Source organism: Sander lucioperca, chromosome 6 (assembly GCF_008315115.2).
Source record: "Sander lucioperca isolate FBNREF2018 chromosome 6, SLUC_FBN_1.2, whole genome shotgun sequence".
Taxonomy (NCBI): domain Eukaryota; kingdom Metazoa; phylum Chordata; class Actinopteri; order Perciformes; family Percidae; genus Sander; species Sander lucioperca.
The window spans coordinates 2,358,644-2,376,772 of NC_050178.1; the positions used below are offsets into that span (position 1 = coordinate 2,358,644).

At 38.6% G+C, this 18,129-nt stretch overlaps 1 protein-coding gene across 3 annotated transcripts in view; it reads left to right on the top strand.

Annotated features, from left to right (window-relative positions):
* Positions 1–17,321, top strand: part of grm2a (glutamate receptor, metabotropic 2a) — a 37,166-nt gene extending 19,845 nt beyond the window's left edge. The window contains exons 3-6 of one of the 3 annotated variants that reach the window (XM_031287667.2): positions 7,578–8,415; positions 10,625–11,688; positions 16,439–16,616; positions 16,888–16,961. In XM_031287667.2, coding sequence (XP_031143527.1) covers positions 7,578–8,415; positions 10,625–11,688; positions 16,439–16,616; positions 16,888–16,961 — 2,154 coding nt within the window. Of the gene's footprint in view, positions 1–7,577; positions 8,416–10,624; positions 11,689–16,438; positions 16,617–16,799 lie in introns of all 3 variants that reach the window. The other 2 variants (XM_036002151.1, XM_036002150.1) reach the window with 2 other exon arrangements.
* The last annotated feature ends 808 nt before the right edge of the window (positions 17,322–18,129 follow it).

The window sequence follows — 18,129 nt, forward strand, 5'->3', positions numbered from 1 at the left end:
CTAAACTGTGTGAGCAGAATAATAAGCTAAATTTATGGGCTTTCAGCAAGCTCAAGAATCTCATTTTTTTTTATCCCCCACAAACAACCCTATTTATAGAATTGTCTTCATCTGCAGGTAGCCACTGCCAATCTCTGGAGCACACATGAGTCATACAACATGGATACACACATGACAGAACTCATGCCAGAGAGAACAATAATGATGAAATGTATCAGTAAAGCCATGCAGTGAAAATGCATTATTCATGGATAAAAGTAAAGAATGTGCTCCCGAAATTGTAAATAATTCACGTGATTGGATTATTCAGTGGTTTGGCAGAGCCCACTATTTGTCCAGCTGAAATACATATCATGACAACTGCACAAACTCCCAATATCACATGAATTACAGGATGACAGCTGAACCCCAATTTGGTCTGTCATGTTTGTGGATTTTTAGTTGACCTAAAACTTAACAGGTTTTCTGCTGGATCGCACTGAGCTTGTACTTACAAACCGATTGTAAAGAGATGATAATGCACACACAGGAAAGAAATGAATTGAATGGAAGCAGGTGCACGTCAAAGTTGAGTAACTGACATTGCAAATGAATGGAAGCGCAGCCTTAACTTAAAATGTGGTATAGTCTGAATGGTTGCATGACTCTGGAGGCTTTGAAAGACTACTGCAGCATGAAGGAGGTTCATATTATCCAGCAGGATGAGGGGGCAGGACCTGATCAAAAAATGTCCTTGCTCTAGGTATCCAACAGTTCTTATTTTCACCCTGTTAAAGCTGTTGCCAAGCAACTAAATCATAAGAAATAAACTAACAATGATCCAGTGCATACTGTCCACAGTGGTATATGTGCATGCATGTCCATTCCTCATGTGTGTGTTTGCATGTGTGTTTCAGGGCGCTGAGTGGGCAGTATATGTGTGATACTGAGTGGAGCTAAGGACTGCTGCTCTGGGAATACAGTGTTATTGCTGTAGAAGCACACTGAGACAGTCTTCTGGGAAGAGCAGATGGGCTTTTCATGTAGAAAAAATCATGACATCTCTACAAAGTAGGCCTGATATTTCCTGAACCACTCTCTCAGTAGTCTCTTATTTTCTGTGCTTGTATATATCTCTAGCTCTGTTATTTGACTATTGCCCCCGTACTGTGCCTCTTCTCACATTCCTTACTTCTTTCTTTCTCTTATGCATCTCACTCATTCAGCAGTATGCTAAGCAGACAAACAAAATGTGATGGTGATGTGCTGCATCTCTAATGCATCAAATTTAATGCAAATCATATTTAAAAGAAAGAAACTGCATTTCTATATAATTTCTAATCACATATACCAGTAAATTCTACACTTCTGACATTTGTAAAAGTAACACATTTGAACTAAAAAAACTATGTTGTTAATTTTCTTGAGATTTATGATATTTTATCAAGTTTGTATGATGTACAGTAGAAATAGCTTTTATGTCATGTTATACACCTGTATTTTGACATTTCACATGGGCAGTCTGAATAATTCTAGCTCATGGTGTTCGCTGTTGCCTTAGGCGTATCTGTATAAAAACAGTATACGACAGCTAAAAAGAACATTCTGTTACTCTGTGTCAAACGCAGCTACCAGGTCCTGTATACTCTCATTGCTTGAAAGGAAACCACTTTCAGAGTAATCTGCTCAGTAGCAGACTCTCCAGTGCAAAGCCACACTGGGGCACTTCTTAATTTTCCTAATTAAATAAGGTGCTGTCTAATGCAGGATGATCCCTGTAGCTGAATGTGTGAGACTGTAAGCCATACTGTGTGGCTAATGTTAACTGTTTAATATATACTTGCAGTTTAGTTTTATGAAAGAATCAAAAATCAACAATTCCTAAAGAGCGAAACAAGATTTTTGTCAGTGTTAAGAATCCCCTTATGCTTAAATCTATATTTGTAACCCTTCTCTTGTCCTTCCTTCTGTCCAAATACAAATCAGAAAGGACACTTGAACTAAAAAGAAAACAAAAGTTCTGATACATAAATCAATATGGTGTAGCTGACACCAAACCATATCTTACTGAATTATTAGATGTTACAGGTTGCTTTTCAGAAGTGAAATGATTAAATTACGACATACATGTCATATGAGTGTCTTTTGTAGTAACTAATATTGTAGGTCATTGACTGTCAGAAGGTGAAATAATGAAATTTACTAAAAATTATTAACTCCATAACTAAACTAAAGACTGTTTCCCTCTTTAATTTCCTGTGTACACATGCATTATTACATTAATTTACTGTACAACAGCAGAGACAATGATGCACATGCAGGTCTGTCTATATGTTTGACATGTTGCTGTGCGCACAAACTGAATTCTGTTGCAATGAAGGAGAAAATCAAAAAAAAAAATTGCACATCTTTCCCTCTTTTGGCTCAGCTTTTCTGGTGTCATAAGGCTTATTCCTCAAGCTCTTCTTGTCTGCTCATCTTGTCCTGTAGTATTGTAAGCTCCAGGACTTGTGTGCTCCTTTGAACTTGTTACAGTTAAGATTCTAGAATGAGCATCCTTGTGCAGTTGTAACTAGTAAGCAAGGTGCCCCTGGGTGAAGGTGCATCACTCCAAAATGGCAAAAAAAACAAGCCTATCAAAATGACAAAGATCATATATTAATTATTAGTTATGGAAACCATATTTCCATAATGCTCCACATCTGCCTTCTGATATCTACCAACAGTCTCTACATGCGCAATGTGTCATTCACAGGCTTTGGCAGGTGGAAGGGTTTTGGCTTTTCATCTAAGCCATGTGAACATCTACAGTATGATTTCCAATAAGCCCATTGTATTGGTGACACGTCAGGCACTGTGCTTTATAACCCCCATACACACATGTAAGTGGATTACTAAACTGACGTACAGCTTTCTTTAATACCCTACAGAGAAATTACACATTTACTACCACGAGCATAGCCAAATTTCAGCAAAATAGACCTTTTTTAAAACTGTTATATCTGTGTAGAGAAAATGATGACATTAATGCAACTATGCCAAGCAATTCCCTTCGTCTAGTCCTTCTGTTTTGAATGTTTAATGCTTAGGCGTACTAAACTTACACGTACATGATCTACCGATATGTAAATGCACCTATCTGTATTCTATGCCTTCTTTGTCTAGAAAGACTTAAAGCTCAGATATGGTTAAGACCTTCAGCTTATGAATCACATGCAGGTGTACTGACTTGGATTCATATCCCACCAGAACCTCCTGTATCTTTACTACAGGAGCCCTCTCAGCCTTTCCATCTTGCCTTTGTGGTAAAACAATTCCTTAAAGTGAACAAAAATGTCTACCCCAGCATTTTTATGAAGTTGTTAACTTATTTAAAACACTCACTGTTCAGTCAGCTGTTCATCATTATCAGGCTGTAAATGATCTATACCACCTGCAGACCTATTGTGTGTTAACACGTTTCTTACCATCTTTTTGGATGAAACTCTAACTGCAGTTTCCAGTGGTGCAATGCAACTAAGTACATTTACTCAAGTACTGTACTTAAGCATTTTGAGGTACTTGTACTTTACTTGAGTATTTTCATTTAAAGTAACTGTATACTTGTACTCCACTACAATATTATATTATTTATTTATCTGATAACTCAACTTACTTTGTGGATTCAGATTAATTAAAAAAAAATATAACAACTAATAAATGATGATCTGTTATTATTATTATTATTATTATTATAGATTAAACTGCTCAGCAGTATATAAATTAATTAAAATGACCTCTGCCTTTACCAGCTGTGATGAACACATTAATGAATCAATAATTATAATCCAATAATATAATATGTATTATTCTGACATGGGTCATTCTGCATAATGATTTCTTTTACTTTTGGTACTTTAAGTACATTGCTACTACCTTTGTACTTTTAGCCTAGTTAAGTAAGATTTTGAATGCAGGAATTATAACATATAACAGAGTATTTATACACTGTGGTGTTACTATACTTTTACTGAAGTAAAAGAGCTCAGTACTTATTTTCCCACTGCTGGTTTCTGCATAGATTTTGACTTTATATCAGGGTTACATGTCAAAAATGCAAACCATTGTTATTTCAGAAAGGTATTTCTGTTTTACTGCAAGTACTTTTCTACTATCTAGGCAGTGCTCCTCAAACATACTGCTTCTTATTTTTGAACACATGTTGAAGGAGCTTGAGAGATCAAAGAAAACTTTTTGAGTGGCATTACATGATATTATAATTAACTCTGTAGTCAGGGATTGCATTGTTTAAGTGCAGAAACATGAGGGGGAATTTTATCTTTGGAATGCATTCCGGGTCTGGATTTAAAAAAAATGTTTAGTTGATTAAAATTCATAATATTCTCATCCATTTTTCTTTCATAGTTACAATTAGCAGGTGATATTTTTTCTTGTATGGTGAGTACTCTGAAGTCCTTGTGTGGACTGGAAATAAAGCTGAGAGTTTTTGCTTTGCTACGTGATATACTTGTGGGGGTTGAAAGCAAAGACTGGGTCAGTTCACTCAAAGTTCACACAACTAAATCCAAGATGTGGACTGAAAAATATTCATATGTGATCATGAGGGAGTTATGGACAAAACCCTCATTAGAATTGGTTTTGCACTTTTTAATATAGAATTGAGTGATATAATATGATTAATCAGATAGTGTTTATGTGTCACTTGCCACTTTAGATCATACTCGAGTAGCAAGCGCGCTGCTGCCAGCTGTTTCACCACATGTTGAGAAAGGCTGTCAAGGTGGTTTTGAGGATGGAGGCAGTTGTAGAAATGTGATTATTAGCCTGTCTGCATAATCATAGTTTCTCCAACTGACCTGAACATCTAAGGAGAAAGCAACCTTTGAACTGATATGAAATGCACTCATGTGTCTCAACAGTCTAGATTTTCATTTTGTTTTTCAGTTGTTACACCACAGACGCGTCAGAAATAGCTCTAATGTCGAACTGGTAATTTTGTTCAACATTCTCTTTGTATGCCATTGTTTGGGTGGTGGTAAAAATCTGTCACTCTGGATTGCCCTGTTGCATTTCATTTTTCTGTGAAACGTTCTCTCATTAATTCCAATAAATCTAGTGGTCTGGAAATCACTTCCATTGGCTAATTTAACATTCATCTCTCTGATCTTCCAGAATAACTAAGATCTCATGATTAATATCTGAGGCACGTTACACTGATTTATTGTGAAGTCTCAGTGTACTACCCTCTTTCTCTGTGAGGATACATACTAAGGAAATGTTTATCCTGTTTGACTTGACCTGTCTGTACTGGCACATTTGGTCTATATCAATCACTCTATCTATCTATCTATCTATCTATCTATCTATCTATCTATCTATCTATCTAGCTATCTATCTATCTATCTATCTATCTTTCTTCCAACCAACCAACCAATCAATCAATCAATCAATCAATCAATCAATCAATCAATCAATCAATCAATCAATCAATCAATCAACATTTATTTATATAGCGTAACAGAAACAAGCAGGTATCCAAAATGCTTTACATCAAGGACAAGAATAAAGCAACATAACATACAATAAAAAGAATAAAACATAGAATACAGGAAATCAGAAAAAGTTATATCTGAAATGTGTGGGCTGTTCTCCTTTCAAATCAAGAAATTTAGGATTTGCTGTGACCAATACATATAATATATATAAATCTAATATCTGGTTTTACTGTGTGACTTGTCCTGCCCCAAAATGTACTGTATTTAATTCACAATTTTCCTTATTTATATCCATGACAGCTTGTTACTCTCACAGTACGTAGGCTATATAACGCATCACATGACAATCAGCAATTTTCCAACATTATTTTGTTCAATTTTCAATCCCATATCAAAGTAATACTATAGCCAAAAATGCAATGGTTTGTAGAAACTGCTGGCCAGTTTTCAAGACTTTAATTCAGTAAGGATATATCTAAGATGGTGGGCTTTATAATATTGTCCTAGAAAGGTTCATCTGGCTGAAAACAAATGAACAATTTACATCCAACACCAACGGCATCATTTGTTTTAGTCCAACAACAGGACATTATTTGGATAAAAAAATTTGCGTCACACACTGTTCTGGACTGAATGTGAAACATGTTGATTTTCATACAGTCACAATATGACAATATAGGACTGATTAATTAAACTCAGAGTGGAGAGTGTATTTGATTGTGAATTACCTCTCTGACTTTACGGCATTACATAATGTCAACTAGATTTAGGTTGGCATCCTTTTGACTAATCAGACCAGCTCCCCCCTTAGGGAGAAGTGCCTGAAGCAAAAGCTAGTCAGTAGCTGCTTCTCCACACTGCACGCAGTGTCACGACACTACCTACAGTATTACACAGAAAAGGCAAAGTTTCAAGATTCTTTGATACTTTCTTTGATACTTTGACTCCATTTCACTTCCCAATTATTTCCCTTATAAATGTGTTCATTTTTGTAGTACAGTGAATTCTATCCATTACGGCTGAACCTGTAGCCACTCAGCCCTTTGTACATATCTTTTGGTTAACATTGTTGACAGCATTACACATCCGAAAAAAATAGGTAGATCTCAATTATTGTGAAATGCAGGATATCGCCATTTAGTCAGCAGGAGAGTTAAGTTGTGAAAGACCCAGCAGGGATCCAGTGAATAAATTAGAGACTGAATTAGGTGAGACTAATTGCATCTGCATGGGAAAAAACACACTATGTAGCCAATTTTATTTTTATTGTCCACAGTTGGCAGGTGTATGTATTCTGTGTGAAGTGTTACAAGTTATCAGTTTTCCAACTAATATATCATAATAGTATATTAATACTCACAGTAGTCCCGCATTGCCAGACCTATCTCCACAGAGCTGTGCAGTAAGGTCTGGCTCCACCACAGATACATTCTAGGATAAGAGAAAAAAATGCTCTGGGATGTTTGCATTTCTTAACCAATCACAATCGTCAATCGCTAAGCTCTGGGTGCAGGGACGGTAGCTCTGCAGATTGGACTCGGGAAGGAACTTGTTTTGGTGGAACATTTGCACCCCGCAAAAGAAAACACCACATACAATATTAAATGAAGTTAACTGTTTACACAATACAGTAACGTAAGCTATTTAAATTAGCTGGATACATGGTTAAACGTAATTTGCTCTTACCAGTGTATTGCTGTGTGTACTTCGTCCACAGCAATCCGCCTCAATCGGTCCCGAAATGTCCCAGTTAGATAGTAAATGCTGTAAACATATTCTTTGTAAATCTTTAAAATCATTCACCAAAAGAACCAAGCAGGTCTAAACCTCGCCACGTTAAAACTTGCCATTTTCAGTGTGTGGCTTGCTAGCTCAAAGGTTGTTGTTGTTTCCCATAATGAAGGGATTTGTGAGAACGGCAACACAGAGAGTGGAAGGTGAGGGGCAAAGCCTTACATCCGGCGTGTGAGCCATGTGCCAAATGTCAGGCTTTATCCTGGATATGTACTTCCGTTGATTCAGACTTAATGAAAGTTTATTGATAGTGTGAAGACTGTTTCAAGTAACAAACATAATCATTCTGGTGTCTTTCACTTATTCCAGGTGGCCAACCTTCTGCGACTCTTCCAAATCCCTCAGATAAGCTATGCTTCCACTAGTGCCAAGCTCAGCGACAAGACCCGCTATGACTACTTTGCCCGCACTGTGCCCCCGGACTTCTACCAGGCCAAGGCCATGGCAGAGATCCTGCGTTACTTCAACTGGACGTACGTATCGACGGTGGCATCAGAAGGTGACTATGGTGAGACTGGCATTGACGCCTTCCAGCAGGAGGCTCGTGCCCACCAGATCTGCATTGCCACTTCAGCCAAGGTGGGCCGCTCAATGAGCCGCTGGAGTTACGAGAATGTGATCCGCTCCCTGCAGCAGAAGTCCAATGCCAAGGTGGTCATCCTGTTCACACGCAGTGAAGACGCCCGCGAGCTGCTGGTGGCAGCCAACCGCATGAATGTCACCTTCACCTGGGTGGCCAGTGATGGCTGGGGAGCGCAGGAAAGTGTGGTGAGAGGCAGCGAGGCTGTAGCTGACGGAGCATTCACCATTGAACTAGCTTCCTATCCGATCCCCCAGTTTAATGACTACTTCACTGCCCTGCACCCGTACAACAACACCAGGAATCCCTGGTTCAGAGAGTTTTGGGAAAACCAGTTCCAATGCAGCCTCCATGATCTGGGATGTGGGAAGCACTCACTCCGCGAGACTCCATTTCAGCCAGAATCCAAGATCATGTTTGTAGTGAATGCAGTCTATGCGATAGCTACTGCCATACATAACATGAGGCAGGCCTTATGCCCCAACTCCACCAAGGTGTGTGAGGCTCTTAAACCTGGCAATGGCAGAAAGTTTTACAGGGACTACATTCTCAAGGTCAAGTTTGAGGGTAAGTAAAATCTTGATAAACTAATATTATTACAGCCTAACAGATATGAATTTTCATGATGTAAAGCAACTTCCTTTTTCTAAAACTCTATAAAAGCCTCAACATAATATCATTTAATTTCCCCAAGTGCACTCTGCACATACTGTATGCTGCCAAATTAGGTTATATCAATTTGGATTCATTATACCAATTCATATAAAATGTTGAATTAGTGCAAGAGTAATTATACATGTTTGCACACTGCCGCTGCGAATAAGGTCTATAATGATTCAATTTGCAAAGATGAAACTATTTTCTCAACCTTGTGCTTGAAGGCTTATTTTTTAAGCAACTTGACTTATAGGTGTGAATAGTAAAAGGGTTCGTCAGTCTAAAAAAGTGTCACAGTACTGTATTTGCATAAACACATCCACACATCACAAATGAAAGACCCAACAATACTCTTATGATTGTAAATGAAAGTGAGAGGATTTGATTGACGGAAATACTGACATTTTCATTGATGGGAGATAGAGATGGACCAGTGTGCTCTTATCCAGCTGTGCTGTTCTGCTTTTCCCAAAGGATTTTTACTATCCAGGGACTTACAATTCAAATTAGATGCCAAAAATTAGTCAGTCCCTTCAGGCATTACAAAACCCTGAGGAGAAAATACACAGAAGCAGGTGGACCACTAACTTCACATTTTTAAATAATTTCATATAATAGATTATTTGTACCTTTAATTTATAACATAATAGCTTTATTTGTACACTTAGGAAATTATTACATTTTACAATGAAAAGATGTAAATATTATTAGCTGAAACGATAAGTCAATTACTCAATTAGTTAATTGACAAAAAATGTAATGGCAACTACAATATTTTAATAATTGATTTATTCATCTATTTTTTTTTTTTTTACCAAAAATGCCCAAAAAAGTCATTGGTTTCAGCCTTTAAAATGTGAGGATTTTATATTTTTCTTTCCCACATATTATAGTAATTATAGTTATTATTTATATGTTTATATTATTTATATTATAGTATAGTAAATATATGTGTTACCTTAGACCAGGAGTGTCAAACTCATTTTCACTAAGGGCCACACTGGAAAAAGAGAATCACACCAAGGGGCAGAAATGTAGAGTTTATTTGTTTTTGTTCTGACTTTTTTGTGGCTTTCTCAGACATTTGTCACCTTTTTGTAAATTTGTTGCTTTTTCCGACATTTTTGTACGCTTTTTGTCGCATATTTGTTGACATGAAGCCCTACAAAAGTCATCAAAAGAGTTCCTTAGCCGTCATCGAATTTAGCAAATCAAGAAAAAACAATGATACATTTTATTAACAACAACCTGTTTCACAGCCTGAATATGAAAACTCTCTCTCTCTCTCTCTCTCTCTCTCTCTCTCTCTCTCTCTCTCTGAATGTCAGGTAATTGCAGTTTAAAAAACACTTTCCTGTGTTTTTGGTTTGGCGCACAACTAGACGGGCCAACATTTATTGTGAACCTAAATTGATAATCTGCAAATCTGCAAGGGGCTGGATTTGGCCCGCGGGCCTTGAGTTTGACACATGTGCCTTAGACTGTTGGAAATTATCATGGGCATTTTCACTACTTTCCAGAATTTTATTGACAAATTAATATTATTATGAAATAATTTGATGAAAATAGTTTTCACTTGTGGTCCTTACTACACTATTTACTTACCAGGTATGCAGAGGTCAATTTAAACTGAATAATGATAGGTAATGTATTTCGGCTTTGATATTAAGAGGGAAATTGAACATTGTTCTATATAATATGCCATCCGTCTGGAATTTCCGTTCCAGTGTTCGATCCAGGAACTTTCCATCAGAGTAAACAGACTCAAACTGTGGTTTCCATCATGGAAATTGACCATTTGCACCTGTGTCCCATCACAATCACTGTTCAGCCTCAGCCTGTACTGCGAGACAAATAAAATGTCAGCTGAGACCCATAATAAGTAAAGAGATAAATGTTATGGGAGACTGTGCTACCAGAAAAATGTGCTCTATAAGATATGAGTTCAATGTACAAAGTCCAGAGTCGTGTTGCTTCAAAACACTCCAACTGTCACAAATATAACAAATATTAATATTTATGCTTTGCTTTCACAGTTTTTATATCGCCTTTGCACTTGCCATACAATGGCCTTTACCTGTTATTCTCTAACACTCTCTTGTTTTCTTTTCACCTTTAGCACCATTTCGTCCACCAGACACAGAGAATGAAGTCCGCTTTGATGCCTATGGGGACAGCCTTGGTCGTTACAACATTTTCCACTACCACAAAGAAGATGGACGCTATGTCTACCGTAAGGTCGGCTACTGGGCTCAGAGCCTGACCCTGAACACAAGCCTGATCCCCTGGGCTGGCCAGGTTGTGCCAACCTCCCAGTGTAGTGACCCCTGTAGGAAGAACGAGGTGAAGAGTATGCAGCCTGGAGATGTGTGCTGCTGGATCTGTATCCCCTGTCAACCCTACCAGTATTTGCAGGATGAATTCACCTGTGCTGACTGCAGCTTTGGACAGTGGCCCCTGGCCAACCTGACAGGCTGTTATGATCTGCCTGAGGAGTACATCCGCTGGGAAGATGCCTGGGCCATTGGACCTGTCACCATATCCTTTCTAGGGATGATGTGTACGCTCTTCGTCATTGGGCTCTTCCTTAAACACAATGAGACACCCGTGGTGAAGGCCAGTGGCCGTGAGCTCTCCTACATTCTTCTGCTGGGAGTGTTGATGTGTTATAGCATGACCTTCATCTACATTGCCAAACCGTCCACGGCAGTTTGTACACTGCGTCGGCTAGGTTTAGGCACCTCATTTGCTGTGTGCTACTCAGCCCTCCTGACCAAGACCAATCGCATTGCTCGGATCTTCAGTGGGGTGAAGGATGGAGCGCAGCGGCCTCGATTTATCAGCCCAGCCTCCCAGGTTGCCATCTGTGGTGCTCTGATCTCCTGCCAGCTGGTGGTAGTGGTGGTCTGGCTGCTGGTGGAAACCCCTGGGGTGAGAAAGGAAGTGAGCCCGGAGAGGAGAGATGTGGTCACCCTCAAGTGTAACAGCAAGGACTCCAGTATGCTCATGTCTCTCACCTACAACTGCATCCTCATCATCCTCTGCACAGTCTACGCCTTCAAGACCCGCAAATGCCCAGAGAACTTCAACGAGGCCAAGTTCATTGGGTTCACCATGTACACCACCTGCATCATCTGGCTGGCTTTCCAGCCTATTTTCTACGTTACTGCCAGTGACTACAGGGTGAGTGAAGTTAGGTTATACCTGCTTCATGACTGAGCACATGTAGTGTCACAACACATATTTCTCATATCAATGAAATGTTACTTTATTTTTACCTAAATCTTAAATGAAATACATGCTGTATAGCGATTTGTATTACATTTTTTGTTCTGATGGCTTTAGGTTCCTAATCTGAGCAGATTACATCCGAGCAGATAATGACTTCTTCTGGGGTTGAATTTGGATTTTATATGCATGAAATCACAAACTAAGGTTAGCTAGGATTGATTCAGCAGTCAGCTGTGTCTGTGTTGCCCATAGCTCCTAGGAATATATATGCTTTATTACGGCATTGCTTTAATTCTTCATAATAGGCTGCATACTAAAAATTGTCAGCTGCTCCCCAAGATAAGAATTTGAACAACCTTGTTGTACCTTTAAAGTTGAAATATTAATGAAGTGAGAATACATTATAAAATATGGATTCTCAAGACATGGAGGCCACCAAATATCTTTGTCTTCCCACAACAAAACCCCAGCTCTAGCGGTGGTATAATTCATGTAGTGTCATGACAAGATGTATTCTAGGTTTTCTAAGAACAAAAGACACATAAACAGTCAAGTTTGGTTCAAATTACCAAGTGAAATGGAGGGAAGACATATCAGTTCCCCTAAAATAAAAGCGTATGGCAGGAAATGATTTGATCCCTTCACCCCAGCATTTCCACAACTAAAAGAATGTTTAAAAGTACTCTAATAAACTACTAATAAACTGTACAGTGAATTGATAGAACTTCAAAGAAATGGGTGGTCTGCGTTGTGGGCTTTTATTACTCTGGGATGTGAACAGCATGCAGCGAGAGAGAGGCAGAAGGGAGAAATAGACAGAGGAATCCCCTGACACAGCTGCCTCTGCAGAAACATGGAGAAGGCAGGCAAGACCATGAGGACTAAACGTCCCAGTGTGTCCCAGTGCGTAGCTGTGTGGAATGGAGTGTGAAAGACTGGGATGCTGAGTCCCAGCTGTGCCCTCTGTCCTGGGACTCCAGGGAGGCTCAGAGGAACCCTTCCTCCAGGCCCTCCAGGCAATTCACAACCAGAATGGGCTCATCAGTTTGACGCAAAGCTCCCCTTTGACCGATAAATAATTACTGAAGCAACTGACTTGGCACAGTGTCTCTAGTTTTTCACAGGCAGGGACATATTACTAGTGTTCTCGTAGTTTTACACCACTTCTCAAATTGTTGTCACAGCCTGATGCAAATCTCCAGCTGAATAACAAATACAGATATGATTGTGGTCTGTCATGAAACTAAATACTAGCAATGAATAACACATTTGATTATCATATGAAATATTGAAGATGCGCACCCCGAGGGAGAGGGCTTTCCTCATATGCAAGTGCTGGTCATCTCATCTCAGTAGTAAACACATTTGATTAAACACACAGCACTACTATGAAAACACAGCACAGCAAAGTATTGCCTGTGATCTTTACAACCGCTGCATGTCACATGCCTCAAGATCTGTCTGGAAACCAACCTTTCCTAAATCATTTTTAGTTTCTCCCAGTTAAACTTGTTAAACTTAGTTCAAAACCATAGTATTTTTGCTTTATCTAGAAAGCTATAGAGCCCATTATTGGCGTTATCTCACACATACTGAATATATTGCGAGTATCATCTCTCATGGTGTTCAACAAAAGAGTTGAACCAGGAAGTGCATCTCTACAAAATGTACAGCCATTTCAATCAGGAGAGACTTCGTTGCAGATATGCAAACATTTATTACTAACAATTAACCAACAAGTACAAACAATTATTTGGAGATTAGACTCCATTGTAAAGGGGATCTATACAACTAATGTTTAGGAAAACCAAACACATCCCCCAATGGAATCTAGACACTGGTGGTGGTGGTGAGAAAATCCGAGATTTAAAATGGGCCGTCAGCCGGGAGAAGACCGATACACCGTCGACAATGCCTGGAGGTAGAAGGGGAGGAGGCGGGTCGCACTCTCGTCTGAAAATACAACTGACAGAAACGGGAGAGAGAAGATATTTAAAACAAGGTAGTCATGCTGTGATTGGATAGAACATAAGTGCCCGATTCTAATTGGTATACAGAACCGAAACACTCACTGCCCAGCTGATCAGTTAAAGAGAATAGAGACAACGTATTAGAAGTCTTCCTGACAGAATTTACGCTGAGCTACATTAGAGGAAATACAGGAATAAATCCAGCAAAGTAGAATTCGTGGAGGAAATACAATTACAGTGGTACACTATCTAGATCAGCTGATGAAATCAGTGGGGATCAGGTATCACAGATACTTTATTTATTTATTTATTATTTTTACAATAAATGCTTATTAACCTAACTCATATGTTGTGTCTAATTACAGATCAACAACATCATTCCACTTGTGAAATTTGAATAAATCCCACACTGGTCTCTATCAGTGAATGACATGTCCATGTCAACCTACCAAGACTGGCTTGTGGTGGCTGGTTCATCCAATAAAGCTTTTCAATAAACATACAGCACAAAGCCCAATAAAAGGAGGAATCTCATCTTCACTGTGAGGTTCTCTGGAGGAATAAAGCTACCTGAAAACAGCAGACATTGTTTATTTGAAGAAGCAGTGTTGTATTTGTAATACAGCACTAAATAATAATACCTGCAGGCCAAACACCGTAAAAACAAGAGTGAACCAGAAACAAGCAGAAACCGCTTGCTCTACATCCTGTTCTCCACACTCGAATAGAAGACATCCGGCAAAATATGACTGCAAAGGCAGATTCCTTGTCCTCTGCTCTTCCAAAGCAACATCTTGTGAATTATTAAAACCACTTAACAGGTCATTCCTATGCAATTCTGTCCCTGGTTTTATTCAAAATTATTTCTGAATTTAGTAAAGGACAGTTAGCCTCTGGCTGTGCACTTCGGTATTGCTCAGAGTAAGTGTAAACTGTCATTTTCCCTTTGTATATTACCCTTTTCCATGTCTCCAAATATAAGATAAGATAACATAGATTTTTATTGTCCTGAAGGAAATTTGTCTTGGACAAACAAACAATATCTGCTGTTTAAATGATTCAACACAACATACATACATACATACATACATACATACATACATGCATACATAAAGAACACAGACTGCTGCATCACACTGCATGGACATGCTCATGTTGCATGCAGAGACTGCCACTAGCCAACAAAATTGCACACTGCCCGTACAACACATCATAATAGTCGTCATAATATGTGCAGTAAGGGTAAGCTGCTTTATCAACATACAATCCTGATATAAAGAAAAGTAAAAATTTACATGTTTGTGTTCAAGATTAAAAAAAACAGCATTTCAGGGGTTAGGCTGGCTTGCCGTTCTGGGCTTTGATGGATAAGGGGACAAATGAGTTCTTAAAGCGGTTGAGTCTGCATTGAGGGACTCAACCAATACCATCCTCAGGTCAGATATACAGTAAAGAAAAAAATGGTAATGGTAGTTTTTTGTAAATTTACATCTTAACCTGAGCACGTCAGTGTGAGTACTGTATTTCAGATGTGGCATGAGGTGAATTCTAATGTTAAATTCATCGCACATGGCAACCCGCAATACATCTCAAAACACAGAGATAAATTCAGTGATGTTGTTGTGTCACATTTACATGGTACACTATGACCTTTAGTCAGTGACCACTACATTGCAAACATAGAATATTAAACAATTTTCTATATCTTTATTAATTAGTCCCTACGAAGATATCTTCATATAATTTATTATCAATTGTTTATTTAGACTGTTTATTATCAAATACTATTACATCAATTAGTAATAATGCATTGTGAGGGAGTAAAAACTGATAATGATGAACATCTATACAAGATGATTAAAAACTATTCTGAAAATAGAAAAATTGGTAAATTGACTTTGTGTCACAGTAGGTACATCCCTGCCCAAACTAATGGGTGTTTATTTGCTATTATCATGTTCTCTTTGTTGCAGAACAGTGTGTGCACAGTGCAGTATTGGTGCCCACATTATTTTAATACCAACATTAGCATTCAGGCTGAATGCAGACACCTGCTGTGCCTTGTGAAAATGGGATGCACCTGCCACACACCACACGATGCTGGGCTGTATCCTGTTATCAGGGAAAAAAAGAAAAAAAAAAGAAAAAGAAATCTACTGAGATTGGAAATGAAGGAGCAGACTGATGACACATAGCAAGATGTGGGCAGGGTGAGGGAAAAAAGGAGCGAGAGTTACGCAGTTGATTGACAAGCAAATAAGCAGATCGCTTAACACCTCTCTTTAGCAGTCCCAGCTGATACTGTAGCTTCCTCCCCAGTTGCACCTGGCTTTGATACTAATCATTTCTTCTCTGACTTCTGAGCCCCATTAAAATGAATATGTTTGTACAGCAAAATGGTCCTCAACCTGATGCAAATGCTTGTATGATTTCACATGAGTAGAGTTAATTTAACACTTGCTGTTTGTTTTCAACGTTCCCCTCAGAGCCATGTCAACATATTTTTTAATACCTAACAAATGTCACTGAAAATATATTAATACTGGGATTTGAGCTGTACGTGAACATTAATACTGGTGTAAAATTAAGAGGCACTTTTCAATGGTTTGTAGGAATTCTTTCAACATTTTGGCGTTCTAGAAATGTGAGTTTACTTTTTTGTTACGTAAAAGGTAACTCAATAAATCACTTAGTAATATCTGTGAATTTCTCACCTCTCTTTCCTCCTCCAGGTGCAGACAACCACCATGTGCATTTCTGTCAGTCTGAGTGGGTCGGTGGTGTTGGGCTGCCTCTTCGCTCCCAAAGTCCACATCATCCTGTTCCAGCCGCAGAAGAATGTCAGCACTCTCAGAGTGGCCACCACCCGCTTCAGCGTCACCACTGGCCCAGGCTCCAGTTTCTCTCAAGGTACCACCTGATATACAACAACATCATTGTAGCTATTGCTAAGAAGCTTATTGTCAAAAACACTAATACATTCCTCATACATACATTTATTATACAGTACATAACTTCTTTATAACTATATAAGGCCACCTTTCTGTCAGACCTCTAACACTGTCTGTTGTGTTCTCTTTACCTTTTTACAAGTCATGCATGGTTCAGATCAGGCAAACCAGAAAGGCTGAACAGTTGGAAGATTCCCACCAAAGAACTTTTTTTTTTTAATGTTTTGCAGCGTCAGCCTCCAATGTTGTTCCAACAGTGTGTAATGGACGAGAGGTGGTGGACTCCACAACGTCCTCCTTGTGAAGATCAGCTCATTTGCCAAGCATTGTAAACAGAGTTATATAATCACTAGTCCTGAATCAGGTGTCTCAGATATTAAAGAGGTCATACAGATGATCGTCCTGACTTTGTTGTCCTCAAAGTGCTGTGAGTACAATGTCCCAATTATTTTACTTTGTTCTTTGACTCGTAGCGATTTGAAATGAGATGCCAATAATGTCGCATATAGCCCTTGTTTTTATTAAAGATTCTACTTGCAACAATGGAGTAAATTATGGTAAATCTGTTAAATGTAATATATACAAGACGTTTTTAATGTAGATTTTGGTGAACCAGTTTGTGCTTTCTTGTAATTTATGTAAATAAAATGTGTTTTTTATTAATACCAAAATTACTTATAGTCTGACTATTTATTTGCACATCATCAGATACATATTCCAGAGGATAATATAGCAGATACAAATCTATAATATGCTAAATTAACTGCACATAGTGCCTTTCAACCTCACAGGACAAAGCACTTTACACTTCCTTACACTGCCTCTCATTTACAACACATCATACACTGATGGTGACAGAACGGCCATTGGGAGCAATTTAGGGTTTCAGCGTCTTGCTCAAGGACACTTTGACATGTCAGAAGGAGCTTTGATGCACGCCATGTGCCAAAACCAATCAGCCTCTACATAAAAATTACCAGCACAAATACCATTATCTGCTAATAATAATAAATAAAATCCACCAATTGCTGTCCGAGGACAGACACAGCAATCAATACTACCCCTGTGTACATGAGGCAGATGCTTTGGAAAATAGACCCATACAGTATCTGTGATTTAACACTGCCATCTTGTGTCCAAATTGTTTGATCTAATCTTGCACATTGCAACATGTAGGATGCCCTGGGACTTGCTGTAAATATAGTATTTGCATATGGAGGAAGTGGACAGATAATCAGAGCACCATCTTATTTTATTAGAGCTGCTCAGTGGCCATCACCAAATTACTGTTTTTATAAAAACCAGGTACACCATGTGCTGCAACAACTCCTTACTGTAAATGTAAGAACAAGAGTGTCAACTTCTGTGTAAAGGAAAACGGGCCTCACCATTATCAAGCTAAATATTTAGAGACATAATTATTATGAGAAGATATTATCTTGCAGAAATGTTTTTGACCAACAAGCTTTATT